Raw genomic sequence first — 21,443 nt, 5'->3', positions numbered from 1 at the left:
GGACCCATGAATGCGGCGATTTGTTAACAGTGGACAAGTTTTTTGCAGAAGATGCGTCGTTACTTTGAAGATGCGTCGTTACTAAGTATGCGTCGTTACTTTGAAGCTATCGGTTTAAATTGAAGTAATCGCCACCTCAAAGAGTACTACAGATGAGAGTGATATTTTGGAAAGCTTTACTTAGATGCGCTTCTACGGGCCGCGATCCGACCCGGTAGCCGGGTTGTACTCCCACGCGCACGTGTTCGAGTGTTTTCAAAATAGATCACCTTTGGAATGACGCCTCATACTTTCGCCATCTGCTCTACAACGTACTTTGTTATTCTACGTGGAGGGAAGACAGCGCAGTCTCATTGTGAAATCAAAAATGTGCTTTCAAAACTTTGTGTATTCCTAAGGGAGGTAACTTTATTTTACACCCCTAGTCGGCTCCGACATTCGCAAGCGCACCCTATGCTTGCGAACGCGATATTGGTCTATATTAGTGAGAAATGCACATTTCGTCCAAAAGCCGCTGTCTGAAATCTCTGCCTTGTTGTTGTTTATTGTCGACAGTTGAATGCAATGCCTGCTGCAAGCCACAACCAGTGTCAAGGTCTGACAGTGAACAGGATGCCGCAACGGAATCTCGACAGCAAGGCCCGAAGTGAAATTCTGATCAGCATGGGCGGGGCGCCGGCCTCCCACGTGAGCACCACGTGCGTATCGCGCGGCGTCGTCGCTTCGTTGGGCACAAACGAGAGAGTTGAGGCAACCTTTAACAACAATTGCAGTCGACTCGTCTCACCAGGAAGTAAGATCTACGACGTTTCTGTTTGCCACCTCCCTGAGAGTGTGACGTCGATTCCCCGCGCTCCATTGCTTGCACTAGCTGCGGTCAGCAGTGACACCTCGTCTCGGAAGTGTCCAAGATGCGACCACAGCACGGAGACAAGAAACGTTGGCGTGCAAACGGTGCGCGAGTTGTCTCTCCGCCCTCGACACTTGGGTAGTCTCGACTTGACTCAGAGCATTGTGGAGAAAACGATTACGATACCACAAAGAACCACTAATCGAGATCCTCGAAGTGAATGTCCAAAGGCGAATTCGGGCTTTCTTCCCTCAAATGAAGCTTCCGATACTGCAGAGCTAAACGCTAGCTGTCAGTACAGAGGCAGCAATAGGATGTCGGCGAAGCCTCTCTACAGCGGTAGTCTGGCAGGTGATATGCTCACTACAGATGAAGCTCGTTCCCTAATTGAGATATCGCCAAATCCATCATTGAATCCCTATAATCACAATGCGCTTGGAATGGACTCTCCCTTAGGTTCAGCGACTGCAACTGGGAATGAAAACCTTATGGTAGGGAATATTACACAAAGCCCACTTGAAGAAAGCTGGTCCGCATGTTCCCTGGAAGCGAATACAGTCGACCACATCGAGACCACTTCGATTGCACAGACTCTCGCATCCCACATTCTAAACTCTTCCAGCTGCGTTGCATTACCTCCGGCAGTCACTTATTCTGTTTCTGTGGAGCACTTTGATAGCATCGAGGCACGGGGCACTTCAGTAAACGTGACACGAACGAGATTTTCCTCTCAAGGTTCGTCGATCGAAGCTTCGCACCAGAGCCGCAGTGCAAGCCACGTCGTGAGCAACCATGACCAGCAGCCAGTTCTATTCTCTGTTCCTGTGTCACAATGGGACAACGAAGAGGCAACAAATTTCGGTTCTTGGCCTCAGCTGGAGAGCGCACTCGCGAGGTCGTTTTCTAATTCGTTGGAGTTGCACACACGGTCAGAGAGCCTAAAATCCGTTTCATCACAAAGTGAGGCACAGTCGCGGAAGCCTGAGGTCGCTCTAATAGAGCCATCTCACACCTCTCTCAGTGACCCAGACGGCTCCCTTTCAGAAAGTGTTTTCCGAGAAAACACCCAAGATTTAGCGAATGCCGCAAGAACTCTGTCGTGCTCTGTGCGGGCAGACGTTACATTAAGAACAAGTTCGGGCTCCATGGCAAGAAAAGAACCTTCGCCGCGCGGTACTAATAGATCATTTAAGCCGCAAACAGCAAGTAATAAAAGCAGGAGTCGTGTACGAAGCAAATCACTTTGTGTTGACGTGAAGAGGGAGCCCCATGCTACGAATTGCAAGACCGGTCGTCATTCTATGGACGGCCGAGTGCCACAAGCACGCGTTATGCCACAACACTTCCATCCTTTAAAACGCCGTATTGGCAAAGTGATCACGTGGTTTTCGAAGGTATCTGGACGCGAAACCAATGCTGACAAGCTCATGATTTCACAGAGACAGTTCGCCTTTAGAAATGCTTCTTCGGACGCAGTACCAACCAATTCGCCAGTGACGCACACTCCACCTACACCCAAATCTGAACTTTTTTGCGACGGCATGATGGTGGCGCAAAATACAGCGGAGGCAAAAACTGCCGAAACCGCCAAAAGCCTCCACGCAGCGGATTTTAAAACAGATCCCAGGGCACGGCAAAAGTCGCATGAAAAAGGAGCACCAAGCCTGATACGCGACGCCAAAACGAATTGCGCACGAACGCCAACCGCCGCTGCTGACGAATCCGGATATCTTGATATTCCTGGCCAGCGCCATCTCGTGCACGCCCATACCACCGCCTGCGCAAGCACTTCTAATCAGGATCGCAGCCGGCTAGCTTCTCACGTATTAGAGACAGGGAAGCCGCCGCTGGAAACGCTGATGGGAAGTGGCATCGCGGAGAGGCTGACAACGTTTCCACCGCTGGTACCAGTACTCTTCGCTATGAGACATGATGTTTTGAGCTATCAAGTGGCCGTAGTGCAACAATCGACGCCAGTCGCAATGAACACAAGGAAATCAGAGTTACCCGGATCCGGTACGCCTCGCCGAAAAAAAGAGAAAACTACGCCAGAGCCAGCAGATGTTGCAGGCGCCGCAAACAATGATGCGGACGCGGGTGAAAACAGTGAAGCGTCGAAGAAATCCAAGAAAACTAAAGGCATGATTATAGCAGGCTTTTTGTTTATTGCGCTTGTCGCTTTCCTTTATCTCTTGTATGTTCTTCTGGACCTTGAGATCTTGGTCACATCCAACCCCGAAGCCACAGTACCTCCTTCTACTGAAACTAAAGCTCCAGAGCCAGGCGAGAACATCACGTACTGTAACAGCGAGTTCTGCAGCCTTGAGGCCAGTTATCTGAAATCTCTGCTGAGCACGAAAAAAGGCCCTTGCGATAATTTCTACGACTACGTCTGCGAGACGTGGGTGACCAATCGCCCCGTCAAAGGCTCAGGCACAGGAGACGTAGTCTCCACCGATACACTCATACAGGACCGGGTTCTAGAGCATTTTGAGTCGTTGCTCTCGATGACCAATGACACCCAGGTAGACGTAGCTAGAGCTCTCTACAGTGCCTGCCTCGACCGTGACCAGGCCAACAAGGCGCTGGCAGAAGTGCGAGACTTCTACAAGAAATGGCAGATCGGTCAGTGGCCGAGGGAAAAGACAGCGAACGCGAGTGATGTGTGGATTTTCGCTGGACAGCTTGTCCGCGATATCGGCTTGGATGCACTCGTGAAGGTTTCCGTGGTTCCTAATCCCGGTGGCCCTCCAGAAACTATAGCTGAACTTGACAAGCCCCGATTTATCTTTTCCTGCAAAGACGCTTCCCGCCAGAGCGTCACCAGATTATTTCGCATGACTCTCAGAGATGTGGCTTCGGAAATATCCCAGCGGGCCGACCTGCTGGAAGAAGTAATGACCGTGTTCACTCGACTCGGCTCTGCGCCTCTGCTTCCCGCTGTCCCAGACACTGACTTGAGCGCCGTATATGTGGCCAGACTCACGAATCTTGATCACGGATACCGCAGATTTCTCGGTGCGGTGCTTAGCGCCAACGTGAGCTATTTTGACGACATTGACGCAACAGTGGTGGTCAAGTCTTCCGATTACGTCCGGCACTACGTGGCCACGGCCGTGCGGGAGCTCCCGGCCAGAGCTACCCTGAACTACCTCGGGTTCTTGGTGTTGGTAAAGTTGGCGCCCTTCCTGCCCGAGAAGTTTCGATCACTGCGCCAGCTCTTCGCGAAGAACACCCTTGGCAGGACTATCGACGATGCTCCTGGATCCACCTCTCTCTGCCTGGTAGCCGTAGACCGAGTGCTTCCAGCCTGCTTTGCACGGTTGGCGTCCAGCAGCGACTCGGTAAGCTGGCATTTTCATGTGGAAATTTGCGTGTTGTTTTTGTTAATCTCTATACATATCGAAAGCGCCTTGCTGGAACAAACTGGGAGAGAAGAAATCATATGTGTGAAGCGTAATCTTTTATCACTTTTTCACCGTACCGATTCCAGTGGCCACCTCAGAATGTTGATCTGCTTTAAACCTGTCATTGCACGTGACGTGCTGAAATTTTTTTTTCAAATCGTGAGCAGAATGTGAATTCACGCTTTTCATAAACAAGCAAGACAAGCCCATGACAGATGCTGTAAAATAATGTTGTTGCCTTATAGAGACAAATTCAGAAGATAATTGCGATGCTTGAGAACAGTGGCTGCTTTGGTCGTTAGTACTTACATAGTTTCACCGGAATTAAGGGCACTGCAAAAACAACGTTGGAAGAATAACACGCGCCTGCGTAGTGTTCCTGCTTCAGCGTCCTATTTTTATCGCGGCATCTTTTCTTCATGAGCTCAATTTAGTAAATTACCTGAAATCAAATGCAATATTTAAGTTACTGCCTCAGCATTCTACCTCATAGATTCGTAGAAGCATGCCCAGGTGCGAGACATCCGATTAGAAAGTTTAAAGTCAATCTAGAATTACTCTCAAAAAACGTCCGGATAGTGGCAGAAGTCTTCGCGAAGAGCCAAAGCGTGAAAGCATCATACCAATATCTCACCCTTCCAAGTTTAAAAAAAAAGGCACCCATAAGAGTTCAAGGAAGTGTCAGATGGTACTTTTTAGTACGAAGCACCATTCGTGCATGTACGTAAATGCGGGGGTTTTAAATGGTGGCTCCAAATTAATTTGCAACGAAAAACTTAACCTCAATTATTTTCTAGAAATGGTCCACTCAGGTGTCCATCTTTCAGAATGCCGCGAACCTTTTGAAGACTTTATCACGGCATTCTGCATCTTTTAAACGCTTTCGGCTGTCTGATGTTCCAAAGAATAAGCATGCCGCCGTAGAAAAGAAAAAATATCGAGAAATGCTTTGCTAAAATCCTGCGGTATGGTAAGTTGCTGCTTCATAACGAATATTCCGAAAATCAGCGGAAGCAGCACGGCAAAAAAAAAAATAATCCGATAAAAAGTTTGCACAGTTTCTACAATCGAGACAGCACCCATACATCAAATAAGTCTGTCCTTAAATTGTGCGAAATCGTGTAATACAGCCCTGAGAGATGTGAGGCAGCATTTTAGCCGAGACGCATGTGCGTTCCTGCTTAAGGTCTGCCGTCACTGAGAGGGGAGAAACGCAAACACCTGCAATAACGGTTGCTGAATATCTGTATCTATCGTTTTTTACCAAATAAAGACTTAATTAATTTTCCGTTAGAATAAACAGGCGAAGTAAAGAATAAATAACATCACCTATGTGCGTCAGATTATACATATGTTTAGCGCAACCACGACAGGGACAAAGAGAAGAGACAAACACGAGCGCTAACTTGCAACTGATTTATTGAGGGAAGCACGACGGCATATATAATATCACAGGGCTGTGCAGGCGCAGACTAACAAGACACTTGGAAACTGCCAAGGAAAAAGTCATCGCACTAGGCGAGAAAGGAAATTGACTTCAGCGTTATACAAGGCAACTGAAGTGTCACTCACACAATCTGATCCAGATTTCCTTATAAAAAATGCCTCCAGGGTTTCACGAGCGGTTTTTTGCTTACTTCTGCCTAGGACTGACACGCAACGGAAACGTGATTCACATGCTCTGCAAGCAATGCAGTGGTTAACAGGATTCGTGCACTCCATATTAGCCAGGTCTCTTTTATGCTCCCGGAGTCGGTCGTTAACGCATCGCCCCGTCTGGCCGATGTATACTTTGCCACAAGACGGGGGAATCTTATAAACAACGTTCATAGCGCATTAAACAAAACGTTTTTTGTGGTTCTTTTGACATCCCCCTTTTCTGTCTTCGCATGTGATGCGGCCGCAAAGTTGAGCGAGTTTCCTGGGTGCTGAAAAAACCACCGGCACATCAAACCGATTTGCCTCCTTTTTTAAGTTGTGGGTGATCTTGTGGATGTGGGGAACCACTTCCGGTTCCGGTTGACTGTTCAGGGGCTTCGAGGGCGTTCCGGGCTTTATTTTCTTCATCAGCGTTTCCGCCACCGACGCCACGACCGACCCAGGGTAGCCAGCTGAAAACAGCCTACCCAAATGATGATCGAAACTTGCTTGCATCTCATGAACACACGATCTCCGCAACGCGAATTCCAGGCAGAGAGTTACAATGCTTCTCATAACTAATTTAGAATGGGCAGGACTGTATGACAAAAGCTCTTTTCGTGCCCGAGGGGAATACGCCCAGCAAACATGCCCCTCCTTGAGTATTAACCGTAGGTCTAAGAACTGAAGAATGCCTTCCTGCGGAGCTCATAAGTAAAAGTCCTTTTCCCAGAAGTTTAAAATCATGGTGAACAGACATCTGTGTTTGCTCATTTGAAATGGAACAATGTTTGTTTGATACAATTAAAAAGTCGTCCATATAACGAAAGACATTTAGGACTTTGTCACTGTTAAAACGATTAAAACGATCGCGTAAAGAACGATCAATGCATGATAAAAAGATGTTGCAGAAAAAGATGTTGCACAAATAGGGAGTGCACGCATCTTGTTGACCACTGCATTGCTTGCAGAGCTTGTGAACCACGTTTCCGTTGCGTGTCTGTCCTAGGCAGAAGTAAGCAAAAAACCGCTCCTGAAACTTTGGAGGCATTTTTTATAAGGAACTCTGCATCAGATTGCGTGAGTGACACCTCAGTTGCCTTGTATAACGCTGAAGTCAATTTCCTATCTCGCCTAGTGCGATGACTCTCTCCTTGGCAGTTTCCAAGTGTCTTGTTACGCTGCACCTGCGCAGGCCTGTGGTTTTATATATGCCGTCGTGGTTCCCTCAATAAATCAGTTGCAAGTTAGCGCTCGTGTTTGTCTCTTCTCTGCGTACCTGTCGTGGTTGCGCTAAAAATATGTATAATTTGTCACAAATCCAACTAGCCCAACATCTAACTTTTAAACTATATGGGTCCATTTTTGAATTCGCCTCCTCTGCGCATTCGCCTACATTGGGTGACGTGACGTTGTGACATGGTACCTCTCAGGACCAATTCGCACATTTCGTAACACTGGACGGTTGCGGGTTGCTGCTGACGTCAAATGCAGTTCTAACTAGGCTGGTATTTATAAAATTAGTTGCTAATAACACGATGGACAGGTTATGACGGCGCCCATATTATACCGCTACCTCTCGCGACCAATCGCTGATTTAATTAACACCTTCCTTAGTGGAAGGTCACTCACAAAAGACGTCGCAGTCACGTGAACTCCCTCGACCAACCAGATCACTTCACTGCATCGAGCGGCGGATTTTGCTCCTGATGGGAACTCTAAAGCTCGTTCATACTTGGGCATTCGGCGACGAGAGCCAGCAAATTCCGCGGCTTTCGAAATATTTCTTCTTTCACACTTCCCGGCTACCACGCCGCCGCTCGTCGTCTGTTTGTCGCCTGCTCACGGCGTACACAAATATGTTAATCGACGCCGTCTACGTACCATAACCGTATACACGTTTACGTACGCGAAATGCAGCTATGTTGCCTGCCGTTACGTCGTTTCTAACATTCTCACTTTAACAACGTTAAGTTTAGCCTAGTGGCGCCATCTAGTGGTTAGGAGGGGAACCGTTGTTGTCAACAAACCAACGCTCCTCATAACAGTCATGTACAAGCGCAAAAAATGGACAAAGAAAGGCTGGGCAACTGGACGTCAGAGTAGTGCTCTCGGCGCCCGAGAAGCTGGAAAAACCAGTGAAAATTACCAATCCTTTTCAGAAGCCAAAAGAGCCATGCGGTATCAAGCACCGAGATCCTTTTGTAGAATGTGCTTCTGAAGTAGTATATGATATTCCTCTGTCGTGTGGCTCCAGGTACGTCGGTCAAACTGGTCGATGTCTAAATGAAAGATTGCTGGAGCACCGGAGGAAGGTAGGTAATTATAGAGATGGTAATGTTTGTGAACATTATCATGACTGCTCTGAAAAGAATAAGAAGCCATGTAAACCTTTCTTCATCGTATGCAAGGTAGTGGCCAAGCATAGATATCAAGATGTTAGAAAGATTATAGAGGCAGACTTGATTAGAAAAGCGGGACTAAAAAGGAAACAATGTTTTTGTGTGCGACCACTTGATGTCGGCAGTGCTGTCAGTTTGACGTCATGCAGCAAGGTTTGTTTAATGTGCTTGTTTGTCAATAAAATCTTTAGTTGGAAGTAAGCGCTCTTGTTGTCCTGTCTTTCTTTGTCCCTAATTTCTGCGCTTGTACATGATTACAATGCACCGACTCTCTCAATACGTCTGCGCTCTTGAACTCATCATAAGCCTAAAAGGGGCAAAATCGTCACTCAAAATAAAAAATAAAGCGAGTTTATCACTCCCACGTTTTCTTATGCACGAGATGAGACGAAGCGAAAGACCGCTGCCTTATTCATGGCCAGTGAAAGCGCTGAAAAATGCCGTAACAACGAGCAATCCAGTCCGAAGCGAGGCACCTGCATCGAAAGCCCCGCAATGTTTGTCGACGCGGCAATGCAACTTTGTAGTCACGGTCCCATTGGCCGATGAGAATCGGCGGAATTTTTTCCGGCGGCAGAAACTGCTCTTGGACAGAACGGGCTTTTCGCTGGGCATTTCGGCGGAGTCTCTGTCGCGGCATCGGATGCCGCTTGCTGTCGCCGCCGAATGTAAAAGTGTAAACGCGTCTTGATGCCATCGCATTGTAAAACCGTACAAAGATAGGGTATAGCGAGGCGGGCGGCACGAATGCGTAAACGTGACAACGGTGAAAGCAGAAAAACAAGTAAAGGTACGAAATGTAATGACAGCCTCCGCCATTCGCGCATGGCCCATTTTTTCATAAATACCGGACAACCCACACCACCTGTTGTTATATCTATTGATCTGGCTCTTCCTCACGCTGCTATAGGCCTAATTTTGCCATTCATAACTGTCTGAAAGCGTCATTCTTGAATGAGAGGGCTCTCCTGCTGCTATACGCTAAATGAAGGTTTCAGAAACTGTCATAACGTTCAAACAATGTTTCCAGCATATCTGGAGTTACCACTGAACAAAAGTGTTTTACAAAACCACAACATCATCACATATTATCAGTAATAGCAATAGCTCTCTATACACCACTATATGACATTATACGTCGTGTGACGATTACGTGTTATGAAAATGTGTCGCGTTTTCGTTTTGAACTGTTAGTGGTATATGTGACGATTAGTCCGTTTACAACAGCGATACCTTCGGCGTTCGTGGTGGTTTCTGCTTCTAGCGTGCGGCGGACCGCATCTTCGAACGCCTGCGCCAGCTTGAGGACATCTATCACCATAACCTAGGCTACGTCAGCTGGGTGGACGACGTGCGGGCCGTACTGGCGCGATACCAGCTGAAGCGGCGGCCCGTGCTCAAATATGGGTTCTTGGGCGACGACTGCGCACCAGCTGGCGTGGAAAAGGGTGCCACGCCCATTGCCTTTTACCGCGATGTGGCCAGCCGACAGCAGGCCAGGCAGCTGAAGCCCGTGAGTTTCGCAAACAGTTCACTGTTTGTAGTGCTCTTCCCTTTATTGAAAGCTGCTCAACAAAATCTTCCGTTGAGGCTTGCGTTTGATCCGATGGGGCACCCACAGACGATGTCGTGCCGCAGTTATGTCCTCATGAAGACTTATCATGCTTAGCCGTTTGACTTTGCAGAGTATTTGGTATCGCAGCGCCTAAGCTTGATCAGTCTTTTCCTCACCGCGTGCGCACGCGCTGAGGTGCGGGCAACTAAGCCTCTCACAGGCGACCCAGCAGCAAACCAGGCATTCATGGAAAATGTGAAATGCAGGCTGTCTACAAATTCGCCGCTGTCAGATGATAGACCACTACGCTTGAGCTGCTTTTAACCGTTTCACTTGTGTAGGCAGCTCTAAGGCGTTAAGGGTTTTCAGTAAAAGATTGAAACCTTTCTTGCAGCGGTGTGACGTCCGCCCAGCTGGGGCTCGTGATGAGATTGTTGAAGGATGATAATGAACTTTTATGGCGCAACCACCTATGACGAAAGAGCGCCATGCAACAATGTTTTTTCGACTACTCAAGTTGGGGTCAAAGACCAGTTTTCCAAGCTTTTCACCCCAGATAAAGCGAAAACTAAGCCAGGGTACCCATCGCATCAGCGGTGGGTACCCGGCGGTACTGGGGATCGAACCCAGCACCTCCCGCATGCGAGGCGGATGCTCAACCACTTGGCCACGTCGCGGTGCTGGTCGAGGAACTAGTGGGCATAAATCTTGATGTCATATAGGGCTAAAAGAGTTAGGACAGGTGAGGCGTACGCACTACTAAGGGGCGGGCTCATACTGTGTTATCGCCGATTAGGGGATAGACGAGAACTACGTGTGGGATTCCTGATTAATGAGGTCATATCTGGCAGCGTAGAGGAGTTCTTTAGAGTAGTTGTATGTTATTACCTAGCTGAAACGAAGTTCCAATTTGAGCCCGAAACCGGGAGGGAATCGAGCATTGTTTTTTGCCACCTTCGAAGGCAGTCTAAAGCCGCACAATTCAAAGGGGTCCAGCAAGATGTTTCTATGCCACATTTCAGAGAAAATCTTTCTTTTTCTTCAACGAAATTGGGAACAAACCTCTGTTCAAAAGAAGGGTTATGGCCGAATGTAATGTACAAACTGCGAACACTCAAGTTGCATGTCTCCATGCACCAGAAGTTAGAGCCGAATAAGGTTACTTTTTAGCCGCGGCAAAATTATTTACCGCCCCCACTGCACCCAAAATTTTGGTGCCGCTGCCGGCGGTGTAGGTTGTTCTGTTCATATAAAGTTTACGCTAAAGGGTATTCAAGTGCGCAATTCACAACAACAGGGAAAATGACATATGCGATCAGGGGTTATAAATTGCATTGATGCAGAGGAAATGTGACTTTTTTTTACCCTCGCCAATCCATTCAAGTTTTGTTGATATTCCGATTCAGTCCATTCATTGCATTTCACTCCCAATCTATTCAAATTCTGATTATCTTCCAAATCAGACTGCCCAGCTACGCCAAGTGTACCCCATTGTAAGATGGCTGCGAGTCCTTATACCTGTACCGGTGGAATGGAGCATCGATTAACATAAAGATTTTGCACACACAACCACTGCGGTGCTTGTGAGTACCAGGTTGCTCTTCATAAGCCCACCGTAAGACTGATGTTTGCACAGGTAGATTTTTGTGAGGCTATCTACTCCGTACGTAGACCTGGAGTTGTCCAATCCATTTTTTTTTCTGTCATTTGCAGGTTTGCTGAATCATTCTTCATCCAGCGTCTCCATCCTCTTCCCTACACGTAGAGTGAGAGAGGAGACGGTTGGCAGGCGGCAAGTGACGAGAGGGCAATTCCTCCAAACTTCAATCAGTGTAACTGCACAGAATTTGAACGGACTCGCATTGGCTTCCCTTCACATTCTTCACTGCCTGCCCCAAGTAGACGTATTCCCTTACCACTTCCAACACCTCGCTAAAAATCGTGAACGGCTGTTCCCTTCCGAGACTATTGAACATTAGTTTGGTTTTAGACCCACCGTTTACACCCACCGCCCTCCTCTGACGCTCTATCTCATTGATCACCTTTTGCAGTTCATCTCCTGAGTGACATAGCAAGGCAATATTTTCAGCGAATTTCAGATTACTTAGGTATTCTCAATTAATTCTTATCACCTACAGTTTCCAATCCAAACCTCGGAATACTTCCAGTAAACAAGCGGGGAATAGCATTGACCAGATAGTGCCTCCCTGCGTGGCTCCCTTCCTTTTGGTAATTTTTAGCTGACTTTACGTAGCACTATGGTAGCTGTGCAGTTGTTACGGAGATCTTCCACTATTTTCACACTAGACCCTTCTACATCCTGATTGCGCAATGCGTGTATGACTGCTGAAGTTTCCACTTAGTCGAATGGTCTCTCGTAATCATTCTAGGCTATATATAGGGGTTGGTTATGTTTTGCGCATTTTTCTATCACCTGATTGGTAGTGTGATAATGGTCTATTGTAGAATATCTTTTACGAAAGCCTGCCTGATCATTTGGTTGTTTGAAGTCCAAGGTTGTCCTGTTGTGTTAGCAATTACTTGAGCAAACCCTTACAAAAATCCATGTTGACTTTGTGTTGAAATTCCAGCAACCCATGTCAACACACACTGTTGAAATTGTGTTGAAAAGGTGGAGAGTTTTGGGTGATTCAGTTTTGACAGCATGTTGAGCCCATGTTGAAAATTGGCACATGAGTTTCTGTTGTGCATATGTTGACTTAATTCAACACTAACTGCTGTTGATTTTCTGTTGAAGTGATGTTGAAAAGCTAAAAGTTGATTATCTGTTGAATTTCGACCAATAAACAACAAAAAATGTGTATGATGCCAAGTTAGCCAGCAGCTAACTTGGCACGTGGCGGCCAGCCAAAGAATGAGGCGCGATGAGCAACGGCAGAGATATGATTTAATGGCAGTTAGGCACGAGCACCATGCCACTGCCAGCCTCGTCGTCTTTGTAACACTATCTGGGGCCATGAGCGATCGTTCCGGATCATTGAAGAGTATAAAATGGTGATGAGCTTGAGGGGTGAAAGTAGTGCCACAATGAATAAGCTGGGCGAATGATTCCTGGTCCAGAAAACTTCCAGGCCGCAGTACAGTGCATACTGTACAGCGCTCACTACCACCTCGTGCCTTTCTAGCTATCGGCAGCCAGGACCTACAGTCAGAGCTGGTGGCAGGCAGGTACACCTCCCCAATGCAATGCTTCATCTCCTACTATGCACCATAGTAATCAACTTGTCCTTCTAAATTTACTACCGCCTGGCAGATAAGCACAAGCTTGCCTGACTCATCCCCATTTCCATGAGTTTTGTACAGCTTAAAGCTGTAGTATGTACGTCATGTTAATTTAGCTGCGTCATATCACAATTCACCTCCAGACAGGCTAGTGCACTTTCTAGGTGATGAAGCCAGTGTGTACCTTGGATAAAGTGGGCATGCATTAGAAATTTTTTCGTGCACAGCTGGTTTGAACTATTTTGGATGAAACAACCATTTTACTGCATCACACTCATTCAACTCTCATCTTTCAAGAAGTGATATTTCAGATATCTGCTTAGCTTAGAGACGAGTAGTTCTGTCAGCTGTAGATTATGAGCATATTCTGTGCGTTGTTACTGACCGACAACAAATATAGTTGGATATTCATTTTTTAACAGAAGGCAGGAAATAATAGTTGAACTCATTTCAGTTTATTTGAGTTCCCGTGCAAGGAGGGCTGCCAGGCTGTTTTTTAAATACGCAACATTGACTCCAGGAAAATGGTCACACGTGTACCCTGCAAGGATATAAAACAAATCACAATTACAGTGTGCTACATATCAACTGAAACACAAAGTCAATATTATTTGTGTGCACTGCCCTTGATCACCTCATCATACTGGTATGGTATATAGGGTTTACCATCCCAGAACAACACAAGGCTATAAGGGGCGCCGCAGTGGAAGGCTCCAGATTTGAACCACATGGCGTTCTGTGCACTGAAATATGGCCGCCGAGTGCATAACCACTGAGCCACTGCACTGGGGCATGCATGAAATTACATGTGCCGTCAAAAATGAGTCAATATGCCTGTCACTGCTTGCATGATATCAACTGAAACTATTGCCACAACTAGCTGCCTCAACTCGGTGAACATTACCATACTATGCTTACTTTCTCCTTGTACATGAAACAGAAGAGAGTACACTAAAGCATCGGGTTACACACAGAATGTGCACTTCAATACTGTCCGTCTTGAACAGTTTCAGCAATATTAATTGTTCAGGAAATGTAAAAGAAAATTCGACATCCACAACCACTGAGAAACAGTAACTGCAAAAAAATAAACTACAATGTTGGGCAGGCTGGGTTATACTAAGATAAATGCTAAGTACACAAAAGCAGCAAAAGCAAATAAACTGCACAAGCAGATAAAACTACCTTCCTAAAGAACCACTGCCATGCTACTTGTGCATTAATTAAAGTTGTGTATAGAGCATTCAGTTTTATAGCTCTGATTTCCATGGCACTCCACAAAGAAAGCATGTCAGCACAGATGTTTTACTCTGCTTCAAACAAAACAGTCTGCTAAAGAGTCCTATTATTCATACAGTAGCCTGTTTTGGCCTATGGTAACCTTCATAGTGGTAAGGCAGATCTCGCATACCTCACCCAACTGAATGTGCCATGCTTGCTTCAGCTATTTGCACCAGAAATGAGTCATGAGGATTGAGCTTACAGAACGCTAAATTTCATGAACGCACAGTTTATCTTGTGCCTCCTTAGCAAGTAATAAAGTGCAGTAACCGACGAGTAATTCGGAGTTCGATGAGGCACTGTCAGTTACCCCATAGAAGCGCATACATATTCACGACGGATATTTTGGACTTTCAAAGTCCGAAAGTTTGATTTTTCAGACTAATTTCAGTCCCATGCGGGCCAGAATCGGCCATCTTATTGGCTTTTTGCTGGCGCAAAAGGCGCCATCTTGGATTGAGGTGGATTTACTCTGCAGTTGGATTGGCTTGAAATACTTTTGGTACCTCATTTTTGCCAGTAGAGGTCCCTGCGATCTCTGACACTTCGAGGTGGCAGTCGGATAGTTATCGCCGTCAACTTGCTTTTGTTGCCAAAATTCTCGGGGGCAGTTATCGCTTGTCTCATACGTTAAAAATTAAAAACTGGTTGTTGGGGGAAGGAAGTGGCGCAATATCTGTCTCACACCTCGGTGGACACCTGAACCGTGCATTAAGAGAAGGGATAAAGAAGGGATTAAGAGAACAATGAGGTGCCATAGTGGAGGGCTCCGGAGTATTTTCCACTACCTGGGGATCTTTAAACGTGCACTGACATCGCATAGCAAAGGGGCGCCTGTGCATTTCGCCTCCATTGAAATGCGGCCGCTGCGGTCGGGTACGAACCCGGGGAATCCGGATTAGTAGCCGAGCTCCCTAACCACTGAGCCACCACAGCGGGTCTCATACAGTCATTCGCCGTTTGGTCACTTGGATTTCTCCGACCGTGTCGACAGAGTGACGCTCCGTCTTCATGAAGTTACATCCATTCGCCATTTTGTGATTGCTTTGAACGAAAAGTGCCTTGTCTTTGAGTGTGTTTGACAGGCGGTGTAGTGCACACTTGGGTTGTGGATAACATGGCCCCGCCAGGTCCGTCAAGGAAGCGCGGGAAGTATTAAGCTAAACGCCGTGACCTTGCTGTCTAGCGTAGACAGAGAAAGCACAACTTTGGCACATATCGTCGGTAGCAAGAGAAATTTTCCGCTTAACTTCTCTTTCGCTGCGAAACACTGCCACCGAGTCGCACTCATGACGCCAAAACAAAGCAGGGAAATAGTGCAAACTGGGGTGCAGTACATGAAAGAGTGCCCGACACTAGGCTCAACAACACTGGCTGAAGAAAACATGGCCAATGGCGGGGGAAGTATAAACAGACTATGAATATGGATTCCGCTACACGTTTCGTTGGCCCCTCGTCGACTTGACAAGCGTTGACGGCAATGAGAATGGCAGACTACGCGTGGAAGGCCGCCATCGCGCACTGCTGTGAAGCTGACCCCCCCAAAAGAAAAAATTAGCAGGTAACTCGCACCCTCACTTATTAAAGGCGTTTTTTCAAATTTCGGTGCAGGTTATACGCGAGCAAATGCGGCACGTGCCAGCACTTTCTCATGGTGCAGCGTCTGTTTTTAAGGTATGCATTGGGTGACTGATAAAATATGGCAGCCTATTTGCCCACACACTTCTGCCAGCCACGCAAACATCCCCACTCATGTGGTCCCTCCACCTTCGCACATGACTGCACATGCCAGGTTTGGTGTTTTCAGCATACCATGTGGGCTAAGATATCTGCCAGCACACATTTCTGGTAGAAATAATATAATAAACAACCATGAGAAATGTGAGCACAAGGCAGTTTGCGGTCTGTGGACCTTGTAGTCTTCACCTATGGAAAAGTTTATGTAGACATAGAAAAGGGGGGTGCCAAGGGCCATAATATGGCACAAAAGCAGTGCTGTCGCCATGGGCGCAGCCAATACACACACACTTGCAAGTGCTGTCGTGCTGTGGAATGTTATGTTAATCTGGCGCTAGAAAAATTAGCCTTCTAGGCTGAAGCCATGACAGTACAGCCCATAATAGAAGTGCACCAAATTTCTGAGCAGCGAGGCAGTGGAGTGTTGGAAGGGACTGCTCTAAAGTCTTGCAAGCAGCCGGGTCTCTCTCATAACTTAAAACTCAAACTTAACTACATGGCCTATACTTTTCCTTCTTCAATGCTTTGCTATAGTTTGGCCCTTAATTTTTAAGCAAGCAAGCAGAGAAGAGATGGAACACTCACCTATCACAGCAGACAGCCGAACAGGGTCTAGGGCCTCCTTCACAGGAAGGCCCTTTTGCACGTTATTTTTCATCCCATAGAGGGACTTTCCCCTCAGCTCCTCCTCCGTAAAAACATTCCGAAGGAGCGCCCTGGCGAATTTCCCAGGGCTGCTTTGACACTGCCGCTCCAACAGTTGAAGAATGGTGCGGTCAACAAGTACACCATTCCCAATGTCAACCTGCAAAAGCACAGCAATCAAAGATAAAGGCAAGCAAGCGAATTCAGCTGTTTCAATGGAAATGCTAGATTGCCCGTTATCCTCTGTGCAGCTGGGATGTCAGCAGTTGTTTAATGCGAGGAAAAAACTTAACTGTACTGCAACTGCAAAAATGTTTAGAAAGAGATCCTGCATTAATGGGTTCAATGCGAATTGTAGTCCTGTAATAGCCTAGGTACTAGATGAAGTGCCTGCAAGGAAAGCATGGGCTCTTTCACGTTACCTGAGCATATTTCACTGTATGACCATCTACTTCAGGGGTCCTCAAATTGGATCTATGGTACACCGAGGTATGATGGAGGGCTTTTTGGGGTTTCCTGAGCATCTATTTACATGCATGCCTCTACAATAACCTTTTCAATTGCCAATTTTTTTAGGACTGATCACACTGCAACTGATCAGTGCACAGCCAGTCATAACTTAATTTGGTGATTTCTTCGATACGTGTTTCATAACGTGTTCGTGCTCAGCACCTCGCGGCAAAGATTTGAGGAATTTATGGTTGTAGACGGCTCAGTTGGTATACTAAGGCACCAATGCGTGTCTGATTTAGCATTTCGTCTCCATGCCTTGAGGAAGCAACAAGGATGATTGCACGTGGCTGGCTAAGCGAAAAACATGCATGTGCTGCCGATCAACCGCAGTGCCCTCTTTCTGGCGATTCTCCCTTTCACTGTCCGGTGGGGCGACGGTCTGCAGACATGCAGATATACATTTTAGGACATGCCTCTAATGTTCTCCTGCATGAATTCAAGAAGCCGTGATAACTTCTCTATCGAATGCCAGAGAAAATTTCAAACGCAGAAGAGTACCTCACTTGTATATACAAGAGTATGTGCAACGATCATATTTTAGCTCACAAACCTTTGCACATGGCACAACAGGCTGATCTGGCTCCTTTTTGGACTCCAGCATCCTCTCCAGCCGTTTCACTATTTTGGCTGGCACTGCAATGGACAGGGAAAGAAAATTGTTAGCATTCTATTAAAACAGGAAGAATGTGAGCACACCACTCAAAGCCCAGGCAGCAACCCGCAAGTAAGTAGTCTATTTTCCAGTTGTAAACAAAACACACCTATAAACATCTACCATTATAAAAAAGTATGGAATCAGTTAAAAGGGCCCTGAAATGAATTCGATGAGCTTATTCTAGTGCAACATATCTGCAGAGGTGGTCTTTGTAAGTATTCAATTCATATTTGAAAGCTGTGCATGAACCCTATAATTTGAAATAATTTTTAAATCTCTGCTCGCAGTACCTCGCAATCGATTAAGGAGACACACCTCATCGTGCGTCCCCCACCCCAATGACATCAGTGGGCAGAGGCGGTGAGGCGTGTCTCCGTAACCGGTCGCAAGCTACTGCGAGCAGTTTTTTTAAAATTATTTCCAAATGATGGGGTCCATGCAGAGCTTCCAAATATGACTCGACTGCCCACAAAGACCACCTCTACAAATGTGGTCCACTAGAATGAGCCCATCAAAATGATATCAGGGACCCTTTAAAACAAAAACACCGGTTTCTGGGCATGTTAAGGGTAGCCAATGCCTGTTTCGCAGAGCAGGCTTCGTACATTTTCCTTTCCAAAATACACAAATATTCAAGAGGCATTCCTATCGCTGGCCTATATTTTAAATTTACATAAATAAAAATACTGCCACAAGGTTTCGTTTCCTCCTTCAAAAAGCGCAAGGGGCCTAGCATCTAAGCTGTAGCAGCCGCATAGATTCTAGGAAAGTTTATTATCATTAGTAGTGAATATTGCTCGGCAATGTGTGGAACCAAAGGTTTATAGCTACTTAGAATAAAGCTGGAATTCAACCTAGTTCATGTACAAAATGATGAGCCATCTCAGTGGAGTGTACTGTATCAAGGCTCTCTCAAAGATTCTCCAGAAACAGGGTGTTAGGTTGAACACTATCTGTCATCTACACAAGTGGCTGACAAACACATTTTTTTAAAAATGAAGAAACATCTCCAAGTGCAAAGCCTATCCACAAGCTATCAACTGAAGAACTTTTTGCAAACATTTTCACACAGTTCATATAATGGGCCTTGCTTGAGTCCATGAGATGCCCTAGAGTATATTGCGCATAAACAAAATCTCAAATTGCAAGATATGTCCGAGATGTCGCTCTGCTTAAAAACAAACACAGACGTCTTACATTAAAAATAAATATTGCATTGTTAACCAGCCTGATTAAAACACTCATATCTGAAATGAACACCAAGAAAGAGATTGTTATGACTTGTGCTTACCAGCAAGGAGAAGGAAAAGGAAAGACATGGAAGGTTAATCAGAACAAACCATTTTGCTGTGCTGCACTGTGAGAAAGGAGTGTCGGGGCAATGGTGAAGCAGAAAAAGAAGCAAGAGGAATATGAAATCAGTAAACAATGTCAGCACAGACATAAGTTTGAAAACTCAGGCAGGCAAATATTTTCGTTAAGCAATAGATATGGCAATACTAACAATGCCCAACAGTGCGTGCTTATAAAGAGACCATCTTGATCTGAAAGTGTTGACAGTTAAAGGCAAAGAATAAACAGTGCTGTAGAAGAGGAAACATTACACCCGCTGAGCACGAACACAGTACAAATGTATGCTTCGGGCATAGAACAGTTGTATCTGTGAAGTGGTGATCAAGAACCAGCAGACTGCACACAGTTATGCTAAGTATTCAGACATGTATGACGTAATGCCTCCAAGCACAAAATGCACGCACTTAATGATTTATTGCAAGAACAGGTTTCATGCCAAAACTAAAATTTCAAGTGCAAGTAATGTGAAGCCATCCCAGAATTCTCACCAGGTATTTTCTCGGCTGCTTCCAGCTGCCTCTTCAAACTTTGATTTTCATTTTTCAGGCAGGAAATCTCATCCTGCTGCTCCTTAAGCTGCTGTGCAGCTGATCTACAGCATGGGTGTTCCTGAAGAAGTGGCATGACAATTATTGAAATGTAAAATATTTTAAAAATTGAAGCATATCCTTGTGCAGCTTCAACCACTTCTGGCTGTAGTATACATGCCAGATGTCTTCAGTATTAAAAAAAAAGGTTTGGTTTTTGTAATGATTACAGTAGTTTACTGCATGACCACTTAAAACTGAATAGCACGCACTTCAGCTGTCCTAATGTCCACATGATATGCGCTACTAGCAAGGGCTACACATTTCTAACATAATGAAACATCCAGCACTGAAAAGTATGAGTATTTCAGATTGCATTTCATTACTGAGGTAGAAAAACTGAATCCACAAGAAAAAAACAACCACTATCAAGGACACAGGCGAATATGAACAATCTGCTTACGTGTGCACTTGTCACAAATGAACAAGCACCATGTGCAAAAAAACTACCTTTATAGTTTAGAAGCCACTTTACTGCTGTTGCATATTCTCATCAAGTACCACATGCATTAAATGAAAAACACTAACTTCAACCAAGACACCAATGGATTAACATAATGCACCATCCGTTAGTTCATAATATGAACAGCCACAAGTAATTAGCGCTTCAGGTTTGCCCCTGATTTGGTTTGAGAAGAAAAGAGGAGCACACACTGTGCAATTTGTAGGCAAAGGCATGCTTTGGCAGTGGGAAACCTAAAGTTCAGCCATGTTTGTGCACACATATGGAACCACCCCTTGACTCCACCAAAACAAAGGGCAAATATACCAACCAAAATGTAAGGACTATTTCAGCCATTTGACTGGCACTCTTAGAGGTTGTGACCCCTGGCAGCACCCATTACCAGTTAATACAATGGCAGCAAATAACTTGCGAGTCCATGCTTAGTGACAGTTTTCTTGTTGATTATTAAGCAATTCAGTCATATGTAATGTGAAACTAAAAAAGAACAAATTGATTTGGTTTACTCTGGAGGTACTGCATACCCAGCCCTTATTTTTCCATCAAATGGGAGTTTAAGGATGAAGCGAAAACCTGCTTGTGGTTTTATGCCATTATACAATACAACTGCCATCTACTCTGCCAGGGTGGCTCGGTAGTTATGGTGCTCGGCTCCTAACCCTAAAGACTATATATACCGTATGACCTCTCCCACTGCGATTCTACGCTGTTTGTCACCAGTGGCTCAGAGTGGCATTTACAAATGCCTATTCGGACCTCATCACAATGGCAGACTCTCCTGCACGTGAGAACTACGGGTTTGATGAGCGGATCGGGCACCTACTTAGCGACTGCCTACGGTTTGAGTGTGAGTGCACCCTCCCGACCACTTGGACCCTTGTCCTCCACCCCCATAAGCAAGGTTTGTAGTGCACTGCACCTAACATTAATATAAGAGGAAAGCAGTGAAGGCGGTTTTGAAATTTTTAAAGCTCTCACAGTTGAGTTTCTGGCTATAAACTATGCATCTACTACAGTCAGATACAGCTCAAGAAAGAAGTGGCAAAATGCCCCAAAGGAGGACCTTCATCTATTGGCATCAACCGATCTTTATGCCATTATGGTTAATCCATGG

At 45.8% G+C, this 21,443-nt stretch overlaps 1 protein-coding gene across 1 annotated transcript in view; it reads left to right on the top strand.

The window, feature by feature from the left end:
• Positions 1 to 21,443, top strand: part of LOC144133801 (uncharacterized) — a 53,983-nt gene that overhangs the window by 9,269 nt on the left and 23,271 nt on the right. The window contains exon 3 of the mRNA XM_077666897.1: positions 9,562 to 9,810. Coding sequence (XP_077523023.1) covers positions 9,562 to 9,810 — 249 coding nt within the window. The remainder of the gene's footprint in view (positions 1 to 9,561; positions 9,811 to 21,443) is intronic.

Source organism: Amblyomma americanum, chromosome 5 (genome assembly GCF_052857255.1).
Source record: "Amblyomma americanum isolate KBUSLIRL-KWMA chromosome 5, ASM5285725v1, whole genome shotgun sequence".
Classification (NCBI taxonomy): domain Eukaryota; kingdom Metazoa; phylum Arthropoda; class Arachnida; order Ixodida; family Ixodidae; genus Amblyomma; species Amblyomma americanum.
This window is presented reverse-complemented; position numbering and strand designations above follow the sequence as displayed.